The sequence below is a fragment of the Blennius ocellaris genome (assembly GCF_963422515.1).
Source record: "Blennius ocellaris genome assembly, chromosome: 8".
Lineage (NCBI taxonomy): Eukaryota > Metazoa > Chordata > Actinopteri > Blenniiformes > Blenniidae > Blennius > Blennius ocellaris.
The window spans coordinates 16,674,652-16,701,347 of NC_137657.1; the positions used below are offsets into that span (position 1 = coordinate 16,674,652).

Genomic DNA, 26,696 nt, shown 5'->3' on the forward strand with positions numbered 1-26,696 from the left:
TCTCCGTGCTTACACAATTCAAACTGTCTTGCTTCCTTGCATAATGTTTTAAATAGAAAAACAAAACAGCACCAATGATGATCTCCACTGCTCTTAGAAGAAGTGAAGCTGAGATGTCAAGCATGTGACACATAGGCACAAATGCAATTTGTGATTTTGGGCTATATGGGGACTTTACTTAAACGTAGGCTATTTTTTTAAAGACTGAACAAAACCTGAAACCATACCATGACCCTGAAACATGCTTCCACCAAAGAAATTCATTATTTCTCCCTTGGGGAAGCTCCATGTTTGTCCCCATGGCAACATGAGTCCGCTTGTATCAGTGAACATCTAAAAGAACAAGGCCACACGCACACGCACACGCACCCACACACACACACACACACACACACACACACACACACACACACACACACACACACACACACACACACACACACACACACACACACACACACACACACACACACACACACACACACACACACACACACTCCGCGCGCGCACATACAGCTTCACAAAGTCAAAAACCTTTGTCACACTACAAGCTTTGAAATTGCTGTAAGGCTGTAAGATATGATTGTAATCTCAAGCACATACCACAGGTTAACATTTTCACAATGGTATGGGCAGCCCCTGCAGCACAATAAGCTGTAGCTGTGTGTGTGTGCGTGCGTGCGTGCGTGTGTGTGTGTGTGTACCTGTAAGGTTGAAAACTGCTTTAAAAAAAAACATGTGTACTCTCCGCTACAAGCTTTCCTTGGAAACTATAAAGCACAGTGTGACCACACAGATATTGTATTTCCTGCATGACTAGGCAGGCAGGCTGCTAGTTCAGACCTTGGGTTCTGACGATAGGCGGATTTCTTTCAAAACCCAGGCACCGACTGTTGCGAGGTGTAGTTGTAAATCACCCAGGATTGATTTTTTATTTTCTTGGGGGGGGGGGTTCTGGGGAGACTTTTTCCTCCCTTCGAAGACTGATCTGTGGTTGCCATAACTAGATGTGTTCTCTAACTCCAAACACACCACCCGGAGTGATAATGGCCCCTGCAGAACACAGCTATATGGCCTGATCATGAGCTGCATGACATAAGCTGCATGTCAACAGGAGTAGCAGTGAGCCATCAGTCAGTTTGTCCACAAGCGGCCTTGCTGTTCACTAAGACACCCACTCTACCATGGGATTGTGAGTATTAAAAGCATTCCGTGCACAGAATCAAATCAAGTGGATGAATTCATCGTAGGAATCATAATTCCAACTGCCAAGAGCTTGAGAGCAGTCAATCAGGAGAAATGGCTGCAGAAAAGTCTATTCTTTAATCTCACTTCTTCATCCCGATAGACTGCAGCGTTGCCAACAGATAACTGATGAAAAAAAAAAATCCCATTGTGATTAATATCAGCAGATTAAAAAAAAGAGTTGGACAGGAACAATATTTCATTTACATACTGGAAGTGAGATTATAATTTATCGTCAGTGTACAGATGGAGGCTCTCTTTGAAGAAAGATGAGAGAGTTTCTGGTTACCCTCATTCAGCCACCAGAGACCATGAACTCAGATTCATGAGATACTATTATTAAAAAAGAAAAAGAAAAAGAAAAAAGGAGGGGAGTCATTGAAGGGGAATAAAAATCTGAGAGGGCATAAATTTGTCCTGCTCAGTTTATTTAGCAATGTGTCTTGATTAATGGGGCACCATATGCGTCTGCTAATTGCCTGCAGAAGCAGTGGAAAGAGTGTGAGATGGCGAGAGAGAGAGAGCGAGAGAGAGCGAGAGAGAGAGAGAGAGAGAGATGAGAGAGAGAGAGAGAGAGACACACACACAGAGAGAGAGAGAGAGAGAGAGAGATAGAGAGAGAACGTTGTCACCATCCGCTGAGATGTATGGACCTTCCTGGCTAAAAGCGTGCGATGAACACACACTCTCACAGACCCTGGAGGAGACTCTCTTCGCATCCCCCTGTTCTCAAATGAACAGTGAAGCGTAACTACCTCAGGTGGAGTTTGTGAGCTGACTCCTGCATCCGGCAGCAATCTCACTTTGAGCAACACCATTGCATGAGGACACAAAGACTATGGGGGGGGGGGGGGCATGCACCTGGCAGGAGCACAAAGGAATGCTTCAACCAAAGCAAAGAAGATAAAACTGAAGGCGGATGTGGGATATAAATGCAATGAAAACAGAAGTAAAAACTGCTCTGCAAAGCATAACCTCAAGTCATGCTTGCAACTCTGGTAGAAACTCAATATCATTTTCTACTTGGAACCATATATCATCATTGCACCTCCCAGGTACCGGAGTCTGGACACGTCCTTTTGATTGACGACTGAAGGGCGTTGCAACAGCAGCAGAACCGGGCTCCATTACCCACATAGCAAGCAGAAGGACATGCAGTGCAACCATAATGGTGCATTTGAGTCAAGAAAGGGGCTATTTGCTTGGTGAAGAAGAGCCAGAATCAGAAGGCCTGACCCTGATGCCCATTTATCCTCCCCAATCACCGGCTAAGAGGGGAACTCTTCCAAATCTCTGCTCGTACACTCACTAAGAGGCCCGATCCATTAGCTAATTGTGTTACGCTGAATATGAAGAAACAGATCAATTGCTGCCTCCACTTGGCGATCAAGATAATGTGGGTGTGTGTGCACGTGTGAGCATTAATCTGCATTTACTAACGTTAATGGGTGCAGTTTAGATGAAGGTTTACAGCTCCAAACAGAGTCCCACATTTGTGCTGTGAGGATGTTAAAGCAATGATTCACCTGAGTTGCTACGCAGATGCTTCTCCGGGGAAGAAATGAAGAAGATGAATAATTGCACTTCTGCAGGCCGTGAATGGGCCGATTTTACTCATTTAGAATCGTCTAATTGATTACTGCACGCACGATTTCTAACCCGGGCCACAATTAATATGCTGCTTTTTATGCGCTTAATTAACGGCCAACTCATCTTCATGAAAAACACAGTCAATTACAGCTGGGAATGAAATTCCACAGTGGCACGTGTTGTAATGCAACACTTGGAATGCCAAAGAGACATTAACCCCTTATGGGGCAGTCAATGAAATTAAACATTGTGGTGTGTAAATAGAATGTATTTGAAAAACCTAATTCTTGTTCCATTTACATATGATAAAGACAGTTGGAAAAACATTGCTTTCCAAATTTCACATTTTGCATAAATTGGACACTCTTTGCAAAGACATCCGACACTGAATAAAGAGTGTCACACATTTTTAAAGCCACATCAACTAAATAAAACATACAAATACCAACGCTTTATAAAGGTGTAATTGTAATAATTCTCTAGTACAATTCAAACTGTGTAATCTAATTAAAAAAAAACATGATTCAGTACATAGCTAAAATTGCAAATTACAAATTGGCTCTATTGTTTCTTATGTATACAAGTCATTATTTTGAGAAAGTTGCATGAAATATTTCATATGGTTGAATCGAAGCAAATGTCTTCTGACATTTGACATTTACAAATTGTGCTTGAAAGAAGAAAGATTTATTAAAAACATTTACCAATGTATTTTTTGGAACAGTAGCTGGGGTTGAGTATCAAAGTGATCACATGTGGTGACTTCATTTTTGTTTTTCAAACTTTGTTTGATTCAGAGCATAAATCAGATTAACACTGATTAAGAGAAAAACCTGTTTTACTGACGCAAAAGGCCAAAGCACAACCATATTAGTGTTATTTACCAAATTAAAAAAATCCTACACAAGCAGAAAGCATTGCACAAATATACATATCTATATTAAATGAGAAACATTTTAAATAAGAGAAACATACTTGATCTGAATAAATTTGCCTCTTTTATATCATTGCTGCCACCCTCACAGTTTTGCTAGTTAAGATTTTTGTCTTAAATCCAAATCCACCTCATATCCGCTTTACTTTTGATATATTTGGCCGCTCAGCTCCTGTTTGTTTGGCAGTCGGAGGCTGTGACTGGTCTGTCCTGGTCCAAACTTCTTGCTGTGACACTGTTCTGATGTTTCTGGATGGTTAAACATCACATTCAATATGCTGTGGCTTCCTATTTGGTGGAGTCTTATAATATTTTGTCCCAATAACAGCCCACGCACGCACACGCGCGCGCACACACAGACAAAGACAAAGACGTACAGACTGACATTGGCACAAGCGTTTATCTCTCCAGCTCATGTGTAGAGAAGCTACAGGCCCCCAAAACCAATTCCATGGGGTCTTGTTTTGAATGAAAAGCATATAAGGCTCAACGCTGTCTGAATTCAAAATTCATTCTTGGCAGTTGGAAGCACAGTGTGTGTTGTAAGCCTTGAAAAACAAATCATATCAATTCAAATTTCAATGTTGTCCGTTTCCCTTCAGACCCCTGCACCCCAACAGGACGCACCTCTGACAAAACCCGGTTTGCCTGGTGGCGCTCGTCAGAGCGCTCTTTCAAATTAGATATCATAGCAGCTTCAGTGTGTGTCAACAGCTCTCATCCACAGCAATATAATAGGATATATGAGGAATCTGAAATGAAGGGAAACAATTTGCGTTGGGTTCAACTCAATCAGCCTTCTAATCAGTGTTTTTGTAAACTCAGGCTGCTTTCCAAATGAATTTCTTTCATTTTTCCTTTCATATTGCACTTTAAAAGCGGTACAAAGTGATCTGTATGCATCACACGGTGTCGTTCAGGCTTTGTTCTATGCAGTTTCTGTTGTGTTGAATATAATAAATAGGAGAAAACTATTAGGAATTATTCTGTATGTTGTGTGTATCCTCGTCTGGAAGCATGCATTAGAATCTGTCTCTCTGTGTTTGACCTGTGATGAACTGTCCGGGATGTAACTTGCCTTCACTTTAAATCAGCAACTCTAATTTGGATAAACCAAGAAACAAAATAACAGATTAAAGTATGTGTATTGCATTAACAGGAGACAAGAGGCCGTTATCACCTCAGTCTGGCTAAAGCAGTTGATCAATCTCACTCCCTTCATTTGGATTGTCTCTAACAGTCGAGCCTTGAGTAAACCTGGCTGAGAACATTGATTCAAAAGTAGATAATACATTCTTGAAGTACTTTTTCTGCTATTTTTTAAAATTCTTATTATTATTATGAAGCAACCTCTTCACATTCATCAAAATAGGCTAAATCAATCCAGTGCTGAAGTAAGTTTCTAAAACCAATCTTAACTGAAGGTAGAAATGTTGATTTGAAAGGCATGCATAGCTCTTTACTGAAGCAGTCCTTCAGATATTGAATACTTTCATAACACCAAATGTCTCGTGTCTCTTTATTTAAAGTAATGGATTGTGAAAAATTGTTTCAGACTGAGAATGAAATATGTATTACAAACAAAACTAGTGTTTTAGTGATGATGTCACATCGTCGTAATCGCTTCCCGTTTACTTTCTCCTAATTTAAGGAAAAATAATGCAGCCATGTTGAACACGTGGTGAAAGAAATCCACTCCCATCCACTAAGAAGGATCAAAGAGGCATTCTTAGATATTCAAGATTAAACTTGTCATTAAATGAATAAATAATAATTCATTGTTAAAGAATAACGTTTGAAATCTTTCCAAAAGCAGAGATTAAAGACACTAAAACATGGTGCAACAAATCATCTGAGGATAGTTGTTATTTTGTACTGTTTGTTTTCAGGAATTGTTGATTCCATTAAAAGTTCAACTTGGTTCAACTTTGTATTTGTATACTGATTTGACTGTTTTAGTCAGTTTCATGAGATCAGTACAGTTTCAGTGACAGCTTCTTGTTCAATCCTAGAGTTTTCGAACACGTTGTAAAGTCTAAACAGTGACAAATGAGCCTCCCAGAAACACTTCCATCTGCAGGAAAGCACTTGTGCAGCCAAAGCCATCAAGACGTTTGGTTCCACTGTTAAACGCCAACTCATTGGGCCTGTAAGTACTGCTGCATGGTGTATCCTAGGCAATAACCAGGCCCCTTATACTAAATCAAGTTCCTTAATCCCTGATGCAAAAAAAGAAAGTAAACTTTTTACTAAATGTTTCTTTTCTTGCCACCATACGAAAATACTTTCTGAATATTTGTGTTTCGTTAAAATTCAGGTCTTTTTCAGAGGCAGAAACAGCCTCATTCTTTCTTGTTTGAGTGCTGATGGATTGAGAGAATCACTGAAGCCTGTAAACAAAACCCAGAAAGGCTGTGAGCCATGCAGAGTCTGAATGAAAAGGCCTGGGTGCCACAGATCTGACATAATTAAGAAAAGCTTAATGATCCTCTGAAATCTGACTTGTACGGCTGGTGTCATATCCTCTCTGACTGCCATGTATTTAGGGGATAAAAAGCAAGTTTAAAATAATTTCTTCCCTCTCTTTTATTGAGGTTTGAGCTCATTTGGGCCGGAGCCAAAGCTCTCCCAGGCTGAGTCCAATTACTAAAGCAAGTGTACGGCTGAGAAAAAGAGACTAATTGAAGGCTGAAGACGGGAGGAAAACCAACAGATTGACAGAGAAAGTGAGGACGCATCAAGGGCAACTACCCAAAATAAAAAAAAATAAAAAAGTTCTTGTAGCATCAAAACTCTATTCCTGCACGTTCTCATTCATGTAATAATTGAAGCAGTGGCAGAAACGTATCCTTATGAGCTCAGCTTGGCAGCGAGCCTGGAAAACAAGCTGCTAGCTTATTGCTGAGTGACAGATTTATTCAGTGAATGAGTTATTATTAGCTGACTGTACACGAAATGAACAAATATTAAATAAGCTGCGCGCTCTGATGCATATAGCAATCCAACGAGCTATAATGTGAGATGTGTGAGGTGCCGGTGGTGGGACGTTGTTCTTCCCCACTGCCTCTTAATTCCATGATAAAATGGGAAAGGTGTACGAGCAATGCAGAACTCACTCTTTTTTGTTTAACTCTGTCGGAATGCGATTAGGTGTTTGTACACAGAGCAGAATGTTGTTTTTTTCACGTGGAGATTTGCTTCCATGGCTGAGCGGCGGTGAGCGGCAGGTTACTTTGCGATTATGATGATCCACTTTGATCTGAGGAAATGAAATTTTCTTCCAAGACACTTTTTGGCTCTTCAGTGAAAAGAGACAAACCCAAAGACATAAAATGTGGAGGAAATCACAGTGTTCTCACACACACACACACACACACACACACACACACACACACACACACACACACACACACACACACACACACACACACACACACACACACACACACACACACACACACACACACACACACACACACACACAATTGAACACTATCAGTGTAAGCTTTGAAAATACACAAAGCGTACGGATATTTTCAAACGATATTATTTATTTGAAAAGTTTCGCTGTGAAATATCAGTTTCCACGATGTGGAAGTATATTGCACTTCTAACAGTTTTGTACAGGTGTGCATAGATATAACCCAAACCCAATCATGACACCATAAGTACAGAATTTTTAATTCTTCAGGTATTTCTTTTGAAATCAGTTGAAAAATGTAGCAATTACAAGACATGTCCAAAGTAGGGTCCAAGGGCAGATTTAATGGGGCCCTTCTGTTTTGAAAAGTTAGGTGTTTTGGTACAAACTAAATCAATTAATGCAATGTGCAATTCCTAACTTTAATGTGAAATTGAAGACCTATCATCAGATATTAGCAGTTTTTTTGTAATACAACGATTGATTTAAGTACTGTTGGCTTTTCGGGACTTTTCAATAACACCGACTCCATGGAACTTTTCTGAAATGCTGCTACTGTGCAGGCCCATCACGGCCATAGTAAACAGTTCTTCTGAACACGCACGAGTATATGTAGTGGAGTCGAGAGTCACAAGGCACGTAGTTCATATTCTCCTGGGACTTGGTAGTTTTATAAGTGACAGTCATCCTTAACAGCAATCATTTCATTACAAAAATCAACAACAGCCTTCCATGAGTGGCCCTACATGAAAATTACATTATTCTCAGTACTTCTGCCGTTTCCACGTAAATGGCCGTTGTTTTCAAAACATTGCTGTGTAAACACAAAACCTTTCTGATATGAAAATGCAAACACAACGCATCTAACAAGTCCAAAGGATCAAACCATTCATCACTTTTTTCAGGTTAAAATCGTAATTGAACGACTGAATGGCATCAAAAACTGGCAACACAAATGGATATTTTCTGTTAAAACCTGGGAAGCTCAGGCCTAACAAACTGACCACCATCCACATATTATATCAACTTCATCCACAATTGCCCTACCTGTGCAGGCTGACCATGTATGTCACTGTCTGTCAGGTTTCATTTTACTATTTCTCTTTGCCTCTCTGCACAGCTTATATAAGAGGCAAGCCCGTATGATGGGGGATGGGTTGTCAAAAAAAAGAAAAAAAGCTTTGCACCCTTCCACTGGCAGGAGAGTATATCCATGGCTCTCCCTAAAGGACGCTGCTCTATACACCTCCTGATAAATATCAGTCAGACCATTGAGGATCAGGTTTATTCTATCGGCTCCTCACATATGCAGTAACTGGCTGCTTCTGGGGATGAAAAAAAAAAAAAATCACTTGGCATAAATTTATCTCCTTTACAACCCGACATTCTATCCTCAGAGGCATGGCCACAGCAGGGAAGATGGAATAATCTTTGTTGCTCGCTCCTGTTGTGGGTGATTGTGAGAAAAAAATGAAAGTCACAGGCAGACAAAGAGACATGATTGACTAGTTAAGCTCAGACATGGGCAACGTTTTCCCCAATCACTCTTAAACTCATGCATGAAAGCTACAGGCTTGATTTCTGGACGGTAGATCTTGAGGAAAATATGCAGCTTTAATGATTTTGAGCAGTAAGAAAAGAAAAGTGTGTGTGAGACCAAAGTAATCTGCACTATTGTGGATTTACAAGAAGAAGAGCACAAAATGAGGGCAAAGAATGAAGTGAGATGTTAACTAAGCAAATGTGTGCAACAAAGCATTTCGAGTTGTCCAAGTGACTAGAAACTAATTTTAAAACGCACTAAAAATTTACTTTTTGTATTATTCAGAGACAGAAGTACAGTTTGTAGATAATTACTACAGTAAAAGTGGAGTCAGTTCTTTCACTTAAATTATAGCATGAAAATATAGGTTGTGAAATCTGATTTGTTTATTTGTTTATTGGGGTTTTATAAATTCTGAAAAGGTAGGCAATAATCTGTCTGAATTGTTTATTAACATTATTTAACGTAAAGTCACTTATTCGTGCTTTGCAAGATTGCCATAAATAAAACTCATGAATGTAGCAATTAAGACAAAGGTAAACAGTTTCTTTTTACTACTACTAGCAGCCGTATTACTGGTAGTAGTAGTAGTTGCAGGAGTATCAGCAGCTGCAATAGTAGCAGTAGCAGTAGTACTACTAGTAGTAGTAATATCCATGGTATCATAAATAACATGCTCCCTATGTGTTTCTCCACAGATCACATTGTGCTTGTGAATCAGCTGCGCACAGTTCAAAGTACACAGTCAATACGCTGTGTGGTGCAGGTGCATCTGCTCGGGCAGCTGACATTTGGGTAATATTGTGGCCAGAAGCGAAATGGGCAACTGTGGCGTGAATGGAAATGAGGTCAAATTAGTAGGGAACACATTACCAGGAGGTGTTTTTTGGGTTCGGTATTGCTCATGACTAAGCAAATTATCCGTTCTCCGCTCCTTCCGAAATGCAGAGTGCTTTTGTATTGCAGCACTCTGATGTACCCGAGTGAGGTAGAATTACAACAAAGTACCACAGATTAAATTATCTGAGAGGACAGGCCTGCTGTTGGTTGAGTACTTAGGTAAAACATTTGATGCAAGAAAGGGGCCAAGTTGTTTGTCGCTTTTTAGCATACAAAAAAGTAGAAGCCTGACTACTTCCCAGAAAAGAGGTTTAAAAGTAGTTTGTTTAACCAATGAACAGAAATGTGACTGATAACAAGATCAAAGATAGACAAATTTGATCAGAGTGAGGTACACGGATAAAATTCACCTTCCTTACCTCAGGGCCAGGGATTGATGGCGCACTGCTACCACAATGATTAATATTACTAATTTAGTGGATAATATCAAGTTTATGTCAGTGAAACTGATCAAAGTGAACACATTTCATAGTTTGAACCTTAAAACCTTTCAAGCTTAAAAGTATTTCGGTGATTAAAAAGCAATAACAGCTCATAATTAGGTAGTTGATTGTAGTGAAATGTGATCCAAATCAGGTCCCCAGTTATTTATTTCTGAAGATGGTGCGCACAGGCAAAATTCTTGCAGGCAGTGACACATACTTAACTGTGAAACCATTAATGTGCATTAATCTTCAGGAACATTTCTTTTTTTTTTTTAGGATTTTGGTGGTTTATGGTGTTTTAAATCAACATGGACTTCTGCATTTAACTGCATCACCAGCAACTTGTAAGAAAACAAATGAATGTGAGTGCCAAATCAAGGTTTAATTGTTTAGTATTGTAGTTCGTGCAACAAGTCATCTGTCTATCTTTTCTCACAGCTTTGAGTTGAAAAGGGTCACAGGAGGCCGGAGCCAAAACACAATGAAGTGAAGGGGACTCTCAGGAAAGGTTGCTCGTTATATAACAACTTAATTCAAGTTAGATTCGCTTGAAGGTGCAGATTATAGGAACATTGGATGAAGGTCAAGGGACAGTCTTGGTACACAATGATGGCTCCCTCGATTAATTAGGTAAAAACAACTGTTTGTCTTCATCAGAAAACACTTGCAAGCAGCAATATATTAAATTTTATCCCTGGAGTATCATTCAAACCTTTTGAAATAGTTGCAAACAGGCTAATCTTACCCAAATCACAGTTCTGGAACATCCACAGAGTACCACATTGGTAGGATTCTAAGTGAAAAATGTAGCTTATTTGTGTATTTCGTCACAATTTTGTGTATCCAAAAAGTTGTGAGTCATTGCCACCCACTGAGACAGCCACTTTAGAGTTATTGTTTAATCTAAGAAGCCTGTATTTGAATTGTGGGATGGAGCCAAGGTACCAAAAGTTAGAATGGAGAACCTGTTTTAACATTTAAGCCTCTTGCTTATTACTCTTCTGTCATTTTCAAACTTTCTTGCTGGAGCTAACTTAGTCTTCGTGAGACATGATTGGAAATAATAGCACTTCCACTACAACTGTCGCACACATCTCGTCACATACAGCATGTTTGCCGACTGTAATTCACGGCACAACACAAGCACATAATGTAGATCCCTTTTCCAAGTGAACTTGGCCAACATATCCTTGACAAACAGTTCGCAACCATTTGAACGACATGTGTTCATGTACGCTCTGTCTGTTTAGTTTACGACTGACAGCACATGATTGTGATGCAGGCACAAATCCCAGTTATCCCAGACTCTGTCCAAACCTGAGCTGCCACACTCCTCGTGCTGCAGTGAAGTCACACTTAGCGATTTCAGCATGGTGTCAGGTTTCAGATGGACAAAGTCAAACGGACTTTACTCATATGGCACAATTGATCACTTCAGCAGATTATTCACGCTTTACATGATCGCCCACCTGCATTCACTTACTCTCATTCACACAAGTGGTGGTGGCTGCCAGGCAAGGCGCTCACACACATCATTGGAAGAAACTTGTAATGTACAGTGCAGTTGCACAGTTGACAGTTGCAGGCTTGTATGAGGACCTGTCTCACAAAATTCCACTTGAAAAGCCTCTATCACATCTCCCATAATGCTTTTTTTTCGCATTTGAAGCTCAGGGAACATTAACAATCAAGTGCGAAAGCATACTTGTGACGTGAGATCTTTCACTTCACATGCGCAGCAGTTTGCAACCTTGTTTTACTGTGATTTTGCAACGTTTTGAAACTGATGTTCATTTACACAGAAAACAGCAGAAACACTGAACATGTAGATTTCATGTTGGGCCACTATTGAGTGCTGTTGTTTGTTTATGTGATGACATTTTCAGATGATGATGATGATGATGATGTTGATGATGAGTTTCCGGATCTGCTTCCTTTCTCACATTTCTGACTTTCTTCTACATATGCAAATGTATTTTGACCGATCATCAATCTCTGATGCATTGTTGCTTTCTGTTTTTTCAGGAACAAGATCACACGTTGAGAACCACTGTCCAATGGTATTTCACAGACAGCTCATCATGAGTTTCTAAGGAAATAAGCAGGCTTAATAACAGTCAAAAGCAATGTTACAGCCAATAGATAATCTACCAAAAACATATTCCCAACACTGTGTAATACACACACGATCATTTAGAAAAGATAACAGCAGTCTTAGAGTCAGAAGTTTAAATTCAGCTGTGTCACTGCCGAAGATGTCAGGGGAGTTTGAAATCTTCTGGAGGCGCCAGAATTACGAGAAGAGAAGAAGCAGGCATGCAGGAAAAATCTACTGAAACAGATCATTTTTATATTCTTTCTGCATATATGGTTTTGATTGAGTTTTAAGACATACTGGTTGACATTAGATATGCTATGAATACCAATTTGGTCCTCATGAGCTTCTCAGGCTGGCGAGTAAAAATCAAATCACTCAAGTCTACGAGCCAACTTTGTTTCTGCTTTAATAAATGCAGCACACTCTGCGGGCCGAGTCCCGCTCTGCACTTACTGGGGAGACTTAATGATGCTCACAATGACAATCACACAGTAAATATGGAGGAGAAAGTAAAGAAACTGTCATCACTGTCAGAAATGTACAATTTATTGCCTTTTTTCTCAGCGTGGTATGTGTGATATTTATATTGTCTGTATTTGTGCGAGTGCTCTCCTGTGTTATGACCCAAAATAAAACCACATTTGGAGACAGAAGTGGGTCACCTAATTTAGAGGGGAAAAGAAACCCCAACATGACTGGTGGAAAGATTACACTCCTCATCAACCATGATCTGTCACAAAACAAGGGGGGGGAAAAAGTAGAGGGAAAAGTGTTTCATTGGAACAATAAAAGGAGAAAAGCACTGAGCCTTTATGGAAGAGAATAGTTTGTGAACTTCACTGAGAAAAAAGACTGAAGCGTCACAGTGACTTATTCTTTAGCTCTTGTTCCTGAGAAAAGAAAAGGTTAGATTTGTAGCCTTTAGATGTTCTCCCTGGAGTTCTGCCCACCTTTTAAAACCTTTCAGAGTGACTGAATAAAAGTCTCGGGCACAAATGCGATTGACCCAGAATAAACTTAAGCAGGTAACAAGATAAACAAAACATTTATTTAATCTTAAAGAGAAGCACAGCTGCAATTCATTTCTCAAAAAAACGTACACCTTGATATCGGTAGCTGTGCATTGACTGCTGAATGTTTATTTTTAGAAAGGGTGCTCTGACCTTTATTTGTGGGCTTGACAAGATTGCGCAGAGCAAAATGAGATTCATAATGTGGCTGGTAACAGTGATTGCAATGTCTGACTCCTAATCCATACCTGTCTCCAAATCAAAAACAGGAAATCTCTCAAGCCCTTTATTCCTGTCATTTTGTTTGCCATCATCATGCTTTTATTTGCCTATTTGCATCCCCCCTCGAATAATTTTCACCATCTATCTGTCATCTTCTCTGTCTCTTAGCATCAATTCTAAAGATTCCTCCGTCACACATGGGAGAGGATCAATTACACAAGGAGCGTGAGGGTATTTCCAGGAATTAATTAATTCCTTTCAAAAACATGAAACTACCACTCCTATTAATTTGAAGCGATACTGTTTTATTCACCATTTGATCATATTGTTTTTGAATTAGAAACAAGATACTTCAAACCATAGAATTGCAGTCTCAATAGGCAATATCAAGGATGCTCAAGTATCTACACATACATACACTTAGATATATGCAGAATTTAGAGTCACTAACATGAATATGTTACCAACAGAACACTCAGGCTGACGGAGAACAGCCAGGCCCAGGCAAGAACTGAACAAGCTATCTTGTTGTGATAAAAGAAACCCATGGGTAATTTTCACAGCTAACCCCCCCCATCTTTCCAAAAGTATTACATTCATACTTGCCGACCTTTAGAGATCATAGAACATACACAGTCATATAAACTATCATCCGTGACTGGTAGCCAGATGTAAGGATCATAAAACATATTGTTGCTGTGAGGCAAGAGTGCTGATGACTACACCACCATGTGACTCAAGCAACAATCCAAAAAAATATGAAACTTTTTTTTTTTTTTATAGCACTGAATTATTCCCTGAGGGGAAATTCATACCAAATTGACCCATCGGTAGCAGCCACACAGAGCAGCGCTCAAGGGGAGCTGGGGGAAGGGCGGCCGAGGGTCTTGCTCAGGTACCGCCAGTGCATGTTTTTGGGAATTTTTCCAACAAGACTTTGCAAGTCATCTGTCTGTCATGTCTTTGGTTTGGGGTAGGACAAAGGGGCACCCAGAAACAACCCCAACAGAATCAGTTGAGTACAGATGTCCACTGGAGCTGTTATCTGGTCTATACCTGATCTCCAAAATCTGTTTTCATATTAGAACTCGACAGAGGGTGTACATCTCAGGTTTTTTAACTGACACTTCAAACTTGAAGTGTAGTATTTATGTGAGGAGGTTCATAAACATTCAGTTTAGATTATATGCAGAAACACTACTGATCTTCTCAATGTCAAAACAACTCACATGTGGATTGGAGAACAAGAGTGTTGCATTGAATTACTTGAAGCCCTGTAGAGGCTCAATATTCTGCAGGTTTTAATTGATAGTTGGCCTTAGAACACATTTTGTGTTTGATTCATGCTTTCCAAATGTTTTCAGGACATCCAAAACCCACTGAGTGGATATTAAATGTGCCATTTCCTGTTTACTTTACAACCACACGACAGACAAACTCAAATTTCCTCCACAGCTCCTGAGATGGTGCGAGCTTCAGTTTTGTTCATGTATATAAATAAAACATGTGCATGGGCACACACCTGTCTGTCATACGTGGCAGGACTGACAGCCGTCTGTCATCACCTACTGTGGTTTTTTTTACGTCTCTAAACAGCAGGAGAACTGCAGTTGGGAACCCCATGACACCTGGTAAAAACTATATTCAGAACCGTATCTGGCTGATGGATTGTAGCTGTCCAAACAACCTGGAGTCTGTATCATTTCCACGCTTTGACAAAGTTTTCCAGAGAGCGAGATGGTGTCAGAAACTCGAAGTGTTTTTTAACATGAATTTATATGTAAAAAGTGTGTGTCTGTATGTATATATATATATCGAGACAGAACCTTGTATCTATCTTTCCTGCTTTTCAATCTTCATTTCAGTCATCCTCCTCCTAATTTCCTCCTCTACCATCCTTTGTTTAATCTGATCAAGCTGCATACCTCCCCTAATAACCCTCTTTTAATATGTTCAGCCTGAGCCACAACTCCTCGCTTTATTCTTTCATCTTCCTCCAGCATCCCTCCCCATCATTCCGAGGTTTATCCGCCCACCCGAATCCCTCCACTTCTCCCCCTTTTGTGATTGGTTACTCCAGCAGCGCTCCTCCCTTAGCCATCATTAATTTCTGCTGTCAGTCTCATCACTCAATGTCTTCTCAATCCATTCATTTATTCTTATGCCACATTCTGGCTCTACTAACCCTGGTTTATTTGTTCATCCTCTGCCAGCCTCCTTCCATTATCCATCCCATATTTATAATCAACTCAATCTCATCTCCATCTCTCCCTTACCCACCTCTCATTTCAGTCATTCATCCCGATCACTCAACACCGAACTTGTTTATTCATTCATTCTCCAAGCTGCATCTTTCCCTTAGCCATACAATTTTACAAACATTTAACTTTTTTATTGTGTTTTGTATTTTTATATATACTTATACAAGTGTGTATGATTTTATGTTCATATATTGTTACTCTTTGCATCATTGTTTTAGTCATATCACACTAATCACAGTATTATTGATTATTATTTTGTTTAGTATTTCCCCCATTGTTTGGCTGTTTCAGGCTTGTATTGAGCCTCATGTTTCATTATTTTTCTCTTCTGTACATTTTTATGTCTGCATGAATGCAAACACATCCAATCTGCATATGTGTGCATATTGATTGGTTTAATGTGTATGCCAATCACTTATAAAGGGCCTTTTATTTCAAAGACTGAAATATACTATATAAATGAAGACTGACTAACAGATCCCTTATTTCAATCAATCACCTTCCTTCCTACTTGCCCTGTCCACTTAATCTACTGCCTAGTTTTTAAGAAATGAACAGTCCATCCTGTTGATTTTTTGTTTCTCATCTCTTCCTGTTAGCACCATCTAAAGGGGTTCATTCTCAATTTATTGGGTGGTTTGCATATCTGTGTCCGCACAATGAGTCAGATCCTGCCCAGCAGGAACACACCCACCAAACACAGCAAGCTCAGCTTCAAATCAATGTCCTTTATCCAGTATTCTTTTCATTAAACTCATCAACTCAGTTGGTTGCAGCACAGTCCTTATTCATGAAGAAAAAACACCCACAATGTACAATGAAGATATATTATCCTGATTAAGTGGCACACAGTAAAACACAATAACATTTCATGCACTGCTCATGTAAACTACATTGTAACGCAGCCCAAGGGCAAGGGCAGAGCCTTGCACTAGAAATCTAAAACTCCATTGTAATAAAGTCACAAGACAGTTGAAAAGGGCCTTTAACTCCAGAGGCTGTTGTGTGAGATCATTTTATTATTAATATTTTAAAAAGTAAAACCCATTTATCTCCTGGAGCTATTTCCAGCTGACTTTGAACAAAAACAAGCGCGTGCCTTCACAACAAAAACACTCAACCATATTCACACCTACATTAAATTTGAAGCCAGTAACCTCCAATGTATACTTTTGCAATTGGGAGGAAACTGGAACACCCAGAGAAAGTCCACCAACCCAGAGGGAAAATATGCAAACTCCACACAGACACAATCTGGAGTCAAACAGGGGCATGCTTGCTTTGAGATGGCAATGAGACGACGATAACACTTTGAAACCCTGGAAAAAAAAAAAAAAAGTATAGTAGTAGAAAGTAGAAGTGAAAGGGTTTAGGTGTTTTGCCAATTGATATACACATGACACACTTGTGAGTTCTCCTATTATCTATTGTCTCGGTCAACACTGGCTCATCCTATGAGTACAAATAGAAACAAATCTTTATTCTGCCTGCTGACCAAATATCTTGCGACAATCTGCCAGTTGAGCTCTCCTCACAGCTAGATCTTACAGACACAGTCCCGCCCCTTCCGATTGGATTTTTCCTTGGACGCCCACTTGTAGGGTAATTAGTAAGCTGGACTGTATTAGCCAGTTGATTTATCACTGTTGGACCTTTGATTTGTCTTTAATTTAATGGAAAGGTATCTTTCACCACATTTATTACTGAGCTGCAAATGTGTGAAAATATGGATTCTTTCACATGCCAGTGCGTTTAATGACCACGTGAAACGAAAGAACCTTTCTGCTTGTGGTGGAAATCAAATATATAAATCACAAGTTGTCTTGCACTTGTCTATACTATAAAACATGTATTTCCCAATAATCCCTGTGGAGTCTTGATAGAAATTAGACCTGTACTGTCAAGATTGTAATGTGTCATTATTGAACATGTGGAGAAGATAAATATGTTTTCCATGAACACAATGGTATAGTAGTTCATGCTCTTGCCTCATAGCGAGAAGTTCATGGGTTCCTTTCCTGGTGGAGTTTGCATGTTCTCCCAACGCATGTGCGAGTTTTCTCCGGTTTCTTCCCACAGTCCTTAACCATGCATGTGAAATTAATTGATCACCCGATCAATCTCGAATGCATGTTTTGGGACCATGCAAACAAATCAACACATACAATGAACCAGGTAAAATCACACCGTGAGGCAAGAGTGCTCGCAGCTTCTGTTCCTTTTATGCTCGTATATTATTACCTTACGTCTCCTATGTGACTCTCCCCTCCACTCAGCCTCCAGCACCTTCTCCCAAATTGTCACATGAGCTGACCAGCATATGAACACACTTCCTCACCTCTTCTGATCACACTTGTTCATTTCCTCCTCTTTCCTCCTTGTTGGTGAACACACGGATGCACGTCTTTCTTCTCTGCCGGCTGCATCCTCCCTCTCTCCCTGCTGTTTTGGCTCAGCCCATGGGCAATTTTCACACAAGGCTGATTGAATTAATTCCCATTCCTCCCTGTTTTCTTCCTCCTCTGCACCTTCCACTATCCTCTGGTCTCACTAAGGGAAGGAGATAAGGTGACACAGTCTCATCACTTCACACGTTTTTGTGCATATAAGCAGACACTGACAAATGAAACACACGCCACGCAGAGGCAGCTGCATGCAGGCATGCAGCGCACATGTGGGCAAAGGAGAAATTGAGGTCGAGCTGATGTGCAAACACACACACGTTCTTACTCGGAGGTACATAGTCTATGCAGAACGACTGGAAAGACACGCATGCTAATGAACCTGTGCAGTATGCAGGAGACCAACAAATGTATGAAGACTGCGAGAGGATATAACAGAAAGGGAAAGTCCCTTTTATACTACAGTATTTGATATATTAGTGTAATAATAGGGCTAAAATATAACTACTAGTTTATGATCATTTTCAATTTGTTCAGTCCTTTTCAGAATTTTTACCCATATTGAAATTTTTTTGGGAAATTTTAAAGCGTTCGATGGATAAAATATGTGATCAATCATTCATTGTGTTTATGGGACAAACACCGTGAGTTGCACACATTTCTAAAACAGGCTGAGTACAATTGGCCTTCAAAGGAGTCCCTGGACACAGTTGTGCTCTAGTGTACGAAGTACAAGTAAACACATGCAAAAATTCTGATTGCGATCAGGATAAACCAGAGGGGAGACCAGTCAAGTAAATGTTTGAAACACAGATTTTTTTTTCAGAGGGAGACAATTTGGAGCGTAACAGCAGAACAGCGTAATTATGCAATCAGTGGATCAGAGCTGATGTGTTGCATCAACTTTGGTAAACTCCCACTGACAAGACTGCATCATCGGCCATACAAATAGTGACTAAACAAGAGCTCTCATAACAAAAAAGCAAAATAAGTTGAACTCTGAAACTGAGATTTCAGACTTGAAAATTAATAGAAATCCATCTTCTACAACAGGGTCATGTGGGGGTGATTATGGGCGTAGGCAGGATACAATCACACACATTATTGGCATTCATATTTAAAATCAATGTAGGAAGTGTTGGCCTAAAATCAATTCAAAACACATGTGTATGCAAAACAAATAATACAACCTTCAGTTAGGATCAGATGTCATTTTAGTTGGAAATTATGATTTTTTTTAAACAAAATAAATCAGTGTTTTAATAAAATAATTAATATATCTAGAAAATCATGTCTTGTTAATGTCTCCTCATAGTGAGGAGGTCCCTGGATTGGGTGGGTGGACCCTTTATATCCCTCCATCTGGGTTCTCCAGGGTATTCCTGTGTCATCCCACAGTCCAAAAAAAACATGTACCTGTATATCAGGGTAATTTGTGACAACTGGCTTGCCTGTGTGTGTATGTGAATGTGTCTGCCGTTGTCTGTCTTACTGTGTTTGCCCTGTGATGGGACTCCAGGTTGTTCTTTGTACTCTGCACATAGTCAGCGGGGATGAGCTCCAGCCCCCATGACCCCAGTTGGACAAAGTCATACAGCAGATGGATGGATACTTGTTACCTAACTTCTTGACAAAGGAACACATATATAGCTGCACCCTGACAGGACACACTCACTGAACACCTGCAGTAATTGCTACTTCTGTCAGAGCCATTTGACTTGATGGTGAGTGATGGAGAACCATGGCTACAGCGGTGAGACCTGCTTGAACAAGGCATTTAATGCAGGGACCGCTTCCATAAAGCAGCCACGTGCCTTCTGGGGCACCAAGGAAACACACACATAAACAGCACACGGTGCAGGGTCAAAACAACAGGAGGTTATTAATGGCCAGGTACGCTCCAGTTCTGCTCTGAGCACTTCTCCAGCAAACTGTGTCCCGCAAGGAACCATAATCACCATCCCGCTTTCCCAGCAATCATTTACAGTGGCACCAGCTGCCCAATGTCCTCTGGTCAAACTGGATCCACGGTCTCGTAATAGTCTCCTCCACTGTATCTCACATGATTTTGGGGCTGCGCAGCAGTGGCAGACCTTCAATCTGTTGGTTCTATCATTCGAATACAACAGCCGGCTCTGAGGAAAAGGCCTTAATGGGGGAATCGTGGGGAGGAAGGGTGGGGGCGGCAGCTATAAATCTTCCTCTCAGGGACCCTTCACAGAAAAGCACAGAGCAAGCCATGTGATGGATATCTGCGGCGGGGTAAAGGGTATTGATACGTCTGTCAGAAAACTGAGGCGGTGCGCTCCATCTCAGGAGAAAGATGGTGCACTGTAAACAGACAGAAAGGACACAACGCAAAGCAGAGCTCCAAGAGAGCAACGGTTTACAAAGTGTGTGACGGCCTGGTACAGGACACTTTGGAGAAGTCGCCGTCCATCACAAGACAAACACTGAGAGACACACAAACTCAGACCACTGGAGAATTTTAGAGTGACGGGCTCACCTGAGATCCCTGCTTTTGGAGTTTAGGAGGAAACTAGATTGGTTCAAGAAAAGCCGTGCACACATACACAATCGTGGAAAACGTGCAAACTCCACAGTGAGAACTCCAACTGGATTCGTCTCCCTGTGAGAACAAAGCACTAACTATTAAGAAACTGTGTGGCCGCAGCCAAGCATGACATTTCATAAAAATCATGATTTAAAAAAAAAAAAAGGAAAAAAGAAGCTATTCATAAATGAAAAGACATGTTTGGAAATGTCTTGTGCCATAGGGAGAAATGAAATGAGAAAATAATTATGTGTGCAAAATCACAAATGTACCACTTATGACAGTAATATACTTAGAAACTCAAATTAAAATCAGTCTAGCATGACAGGATGTATTTTATGCTTCTTTTTTTTCTATTGCCTACTGATCCCAACAGCCCTGAACCCTAATGGGCCTGATCTACTAAAGGTCTGCACAAAAACTGGCACAAAGATTTGTGGAACTTGATCTACAGACAGTAAGCACTGAAGATTGTCTGGCAGATTCAGAAAACAACACTCAACAACACATTTCATGGATATGGAATATGTGCTTGTTCACTAGATCACAGGAAATAGTGGGAGAGTTTTGTGCTAAAAAAAAAAAAAAAAAATTTTATAAATAAATTCTAACATTCACAAAATTTCAGAGCATCTCAAAATGCTTAGTTGTTTATGATTGTGCCTGTTTGAAATGAAAGTGAAAGTTCAGCCTTCTGCACAATCACTGCTGTTACTGTGGTGAGAGGCTTTTTCTCAGCGGGTTCCTAACAACTTTCATCTATAGGATATTTTGTTATACATTGCTGTGCTCCTTCCCACGCCCAGTGATTTTCTCTGAATCTCTTCCATTGCTCCTTTCTGCCAGCTTCATGTCCCATTTTGCAATTTTTTGTTTTGTTTTGGGCCCAAATTCACATTAATTTGCATTAACTGTGTTGAAAACTCCTTCAAACTACATTACGTATATCAGCCTGTGCTTTTGCGGCCTCAGTGCTTAATCCAATCACTCCAAGGCAGCCAATAATATATGTTAATATGTGCAATATCCTCAATTGAATCATTCACAGAATAGACACACAGGATGTAATCTATCTGCATAGTGAGCATTCGATTCCGCTTGCTTTATACAGGATCTTAATAAATCATGTCCACTATCTTATAGTATTATAAACATTACAAAATATGGATGGGAGGGGTGAGTGACTGAGCTTTAAAAAAAGATATTAAGATAAGATATTAAAAAAATGTAAGATGAAGCAGAGAAGCAAAAAAGTGTCATTTACTCATCCTATTGTTACAAAATCTTATTATCGATGCCATGTATAGATATTTCCATAGAGAAAGTAGAAGACCACTTTCTACATCACATCAATGGCAAGCAAATGTGGACTAATGGATCCAACAATATATTCTGCTCCAGTAATGTATTCATATTTCACTCATCCAGTGGCAGTGGATAGTTTTTATGTTACTCTCCTCTCAACTTGCCTGGCCTGCAAATCAATGTCCATTAAAGCGACTGAGTGTCCATATGTCACTGGATCCTCTTTCCATTAATTCTGCTGCTGCTCAGATTGCAGTCCCTCCAAAAGAGCGCAGGGTGAATGCGCTTGCTCCAGGCAGATGCTCATTATGGTGACACGCTGACCTCCAGTAACTTCACAATGAACTGATAATGAACTGGACCATTTGTGCTGTGTTGTTTGTCACAGGCAGGTTTAAAACCTTTATTTACCGAGCCAAGGTTTACAGGGGCTTCATACATCTTTTTTTGGCAAGGCTGAAGTTCACAGTCATAAAGTTTCACAGCCCTCACACTAGCAGGAGCGCTGTCCACCGTAACCACAGGCCTTCACACCGAGGCACAGAACAGCTACACTGCAACCACGATGTGCTCTTCAAGGACACGACCCTGGTTGTTCTTTTTCATCAGAGGAGGGGAAAAAAAAAATCCCTTTGACTATACCGTCCAACTTTTATCTAATTACTCCAACTTGTTTCACTTGCATGAAAAGCATAATTAATTTTAATACTTGTAAAAACAAACAAGTTGTTTATGCTTAAAAATCATTGTAACCTCAATAAATGAATATGTTTTTTTCAGGTATTTTTAACTGGTACCCACATAAAAAAAAAAAAAATTTTGAATTCCAATTTCACCTCAAGTTTCAGTTGTGAAACATGAAACATATTCCTATTTTGTTGCTGCTTGCAGGATTCATGTATTTATCATTACCATATTTCACAGGTTCATTCATGGTATCTATTTAATTAAAAAACTACCAGAAAATAGAGAAACATGTAGGTCCCTCCAGGTACAGAAATGGTTGACCACCACTGAGCGCACATAGGCACAAACTGAACTGAGTGTATTTGAGCTCTTATCCACAAGTAGAAAACTGACAGACACACATGCACACCGACAAATGACAAGGGTCTGGAATCAATCCCATGTTACCGTGGTGCTAAGTAGACTACTAACAGCAACTCTGTGCCAACCCTGGATTTACTGTCTTACAACTAAATGTTTTACGAAAAAAGAAAAACACACTCTACACACTGTCTTTTTTCCTCTTCATGCTAAAAGACAGCGGTTCAAAACATTTTTTCTCATGAATCTCTTCAGTTTGACTCTATCCAGTCTCTAATTTTCCAGAACATTACACACAGTCTGAGAAACATACAAGACCAGCAACTTATCAAGCAAAAGCAATGGGTAGTTTGCTACATCTGCCAATATCTGAGAAAGTGTGCTACTATATATATATTTTTTGTCAACATGAGTAAATGTAATATTTAGACTTTAATGCACTTGTGGGACATATTACCTGAGTACCACTTTTATTGTTATCTAACAGCAAACCTAAAGAGCTGCATTGTTTCATTGCTCTGCACAATTCACGTAACATTACTTTTTGAGCAGCTTTAAATTCTCCAATCCCACACATCACTGCAACACTGAATAAATGCAGGTAAATAAGAGCAGAGCATTAAGCACAAAAGTAGAAATCCACTGACCAATATCTCTTAACTGCATATGAATTCCCCCCCCAAAAAATGTTGTCCTTCTCTCACCCTCCAGCACTGGATTAATCGGCGACTGGAGGAGTAAGCTTGGAAAATACACAGCTTGTAAATAAGACACATTGACAGTTACCAGAAGGTACAGTTTTCCTGCTTTAGCAGACATCACAGGCTCCACACATACATGCCAGACCACTCAGTCCAGTGAACACAGAGAAAACTGATGGGACACTTTCATCAAAATCAGCTTTCCAAGTAATTCTCTGCCTAACGCCGCTGACGTGCCCTGGCACATTCTTAACTCTGCCATTATCAGACTCATGAGCAAACAATAAAATGTGATTAAAGTTGTACAAAAGTATTTAATTAGTGTTTTGGTTTTTTTTAAATGAATTTTACATTTATATTGTGTAAATACCAACAAAACTAGAATACTCTGTTTGAATAAAACACATGCAAGACCCCAATAGCTCTAAAATGTAGCCAATTATAACAACTTTCAGACTTATGTTGACAAAATTAAAGAAGATCAGGCATGGACCTGTGCTCAAATTGATCTACACCTTCTGCATATCTCAGTAAATGTACCCAATGTCAGTGAGAATCTAGAAATAAGGAGCCTTGCGTACATTTATACATGCATAAAATCGTGTGGGTTCACACACACATACAGACGGCGGTGTCACGCTCACATGAAGCCTGCTCATCATTCAAACTGCCACGCCGCTTGCAGATAAAGAAAGCGGCAGATCTCACCAGAGTGGAGGGATAACAGACGTCTATTAATCTTACCTCCTCTCCTGTCAGGTAGTATGCCGACAGCAACCCCCCGACGTAACGGATGTTCACCTCAAAGAGCGACGCCTCGCCATTCTGTTGGAGCAGGAGAGAGAGATCAAATCGTCAAATGACATGTTCACCCAAGGCCACAGTTCACAGTAAATCAGCACAGTGGTATTTATAGTAGAAAGTACACACTGCATATACTGTGACTTATTTCTTTCCCCGACTCGAACTCAGGGTGTTCCTCATCTGAGATATGCGGTAATTTAATTGCCCTTGGAAATCGTCCCGGTGAACCAGAATCCAGATGTTTGCATCAATATTTCACACACAAACCTGTACAGTCTTGGAGACGAATGCTTCTGAGAACAATATTTATCACTTCCAGGTGTGCTGATGTGCGTCGCATGTTTGTTAAACAGATGTCCCAGATGGATGACGTGACACCTACAGATGCTGGCTGGATGCAGCCTGATGGAATCACTCTGATTCCAGATCTCAAGTCTAAAAGAGGAGACTGCAACTTCCTCTCTGACGTGGCTTCTTGTAACTCTCACAAGACCTCTAGTCAATAAAGAGTTTTCTATTACATTTAATTTTGGAACATACAATCCTTCAAATTATCATTTTAATACTGTATCAAATACATATTTTCCTAACATTCTACTATGTTGCCTTTCACTGCATGTCGATAATAATGAACACATACTTCCAGCACTCAGAATCTCTTTTTTTTCAAACTTTTTTTGTGCCATCACCATTTCGAATCGGGCTGTAAAATATACTGCAGATTTATGGATATCGACATGCACAATACACGCATATCATAAATCACTGCCAGAACTGTGATAAATGTTTCCATGCACTATGAATTCATGTTCTGTAAATTCAAAATGAAAGGGTTTCAAATAAAAAAAGAGGTCAAATATAATTGCTCATAACTTAACTAAAATGTGTACATATAATTAAGTACATGCGTGTTTATGAAGGTTTAACTCGTCAATGATAGGTTAAAATAAAACATTGCATTTACAAATCCAGGTATTACAAGAGTTATCGGAGAAATGTAACTAATTGAAAACTCAAAAAGACAAAAATAACAGTGACAGAATGATTCTAAAGAAAAACTGAAGCAGAAACACTCGAATAAAAGTCAACTCAAACCACTAAACTCTAATCATCGATCCTGCCTTGCAGCAGTAGGAGACTCTCAGATAAAAGAGGAAACTAAACACTGGGGACTGCGATTACATGGCCTTGACTTTCTGAGCCTGACTTTTTGAGGCCGGCCGGGCTTTAGTTGTTGATTTCTTTGGAGCAGGAACCTCCATCAACAACAAGCTGACAAAGAGAAGAGAGAGAAGGGCGAGTTGCACTGGTAGAGATACTTCCTCCGCAGCGGATATCCTTTTTCCCCACAGTGATTAATGTGTCCATCAAATACACAACCCATCTCTTGAAGCCTTTAAGGACAAAGAGTCAGAGTCCCAGATGAACTTTGTGTTTGGAAAATAACTCAAACCAACAAAAACAAGGGGTAAAAGTTATTTTGTTACATAATAATCAACTTTAAAAAACACATTAAAATGAAAAATACATATCTTGGTTCTTTTATGTCTGGATCTCTGTCAAACAACTGTCAAAACAAAATATGCTATTGAAGTTTTTTGACATTGGATTTTCTTTTTAGTCTATAAATGTTGTTAAATATCTGATGCATCATAATTTTTTTTAAACCCTAACCCTAACCCTTTTTTCTGCATTAAGCAGAAATGTTGATCCAGAGACTATTGAGAGTTAAACTGACACAATTAACTCTAAACTTTATCTCACCTCACACTGGGCAGCACGTTCGGTTGACTGATGCATTTCCAACATTTGTCCATTAAAAAAATATTGTTGTCTGCAGCAGTAAATCACATCTGCAACCGAAACATCAGCAACTTTAATTAGCTTTTGATTGCCTTTATTATTACTGAAACAAGAGGATCACCAAGTTATATATGTATTAGAATATTTACCTTCATATTGTCTGCAATGTCTTGCAGTTCTTTCCAATGTTCTTAGATTATTAGTGAAAAACTGCACTTTCTGTTCATTATGTATTTATGGTAGCCATGAAGAGAGAAAATCAGTCATTTATAATGTCAATATTTGCATGTACACTGACGTCTTATCCATCAAATACATACATAGGCTTCTTTTGAAGTTTACATAAACATACTTTCTTCCGTTCAACAAGTCCTTTGAAAGAATAATGAATAATTGATTCAGCTACTCCCTATAGAACATGTGTTGTTTCT

General features: G+C 39.6%; 1 protein-coding gene across 1 annotated transcript in view; it reads right to left on the minus strand.

Annotated features, from left to right (window-relative positions):
• Window positions 1-26,696, minus strand: part of LOC308134058 (mannosyl-oligosaccharide 1,2-alpha-mannosidase IA) — a 227,189-nt gene that overhangs the window by 53,265 nt on the left and 147,228 nt on the right. The window contains exon 4 of the mRNA XM_080501666.1: window positions 24,403-24,483. Within this exon, the coding sequence (XP_080357792.1) occupies window positions 24,403-24,483 (81 nt within the window). The remainder of the gene's footprint in view (window positions 1-24,402; window positions 24,484-26,696) is intronic.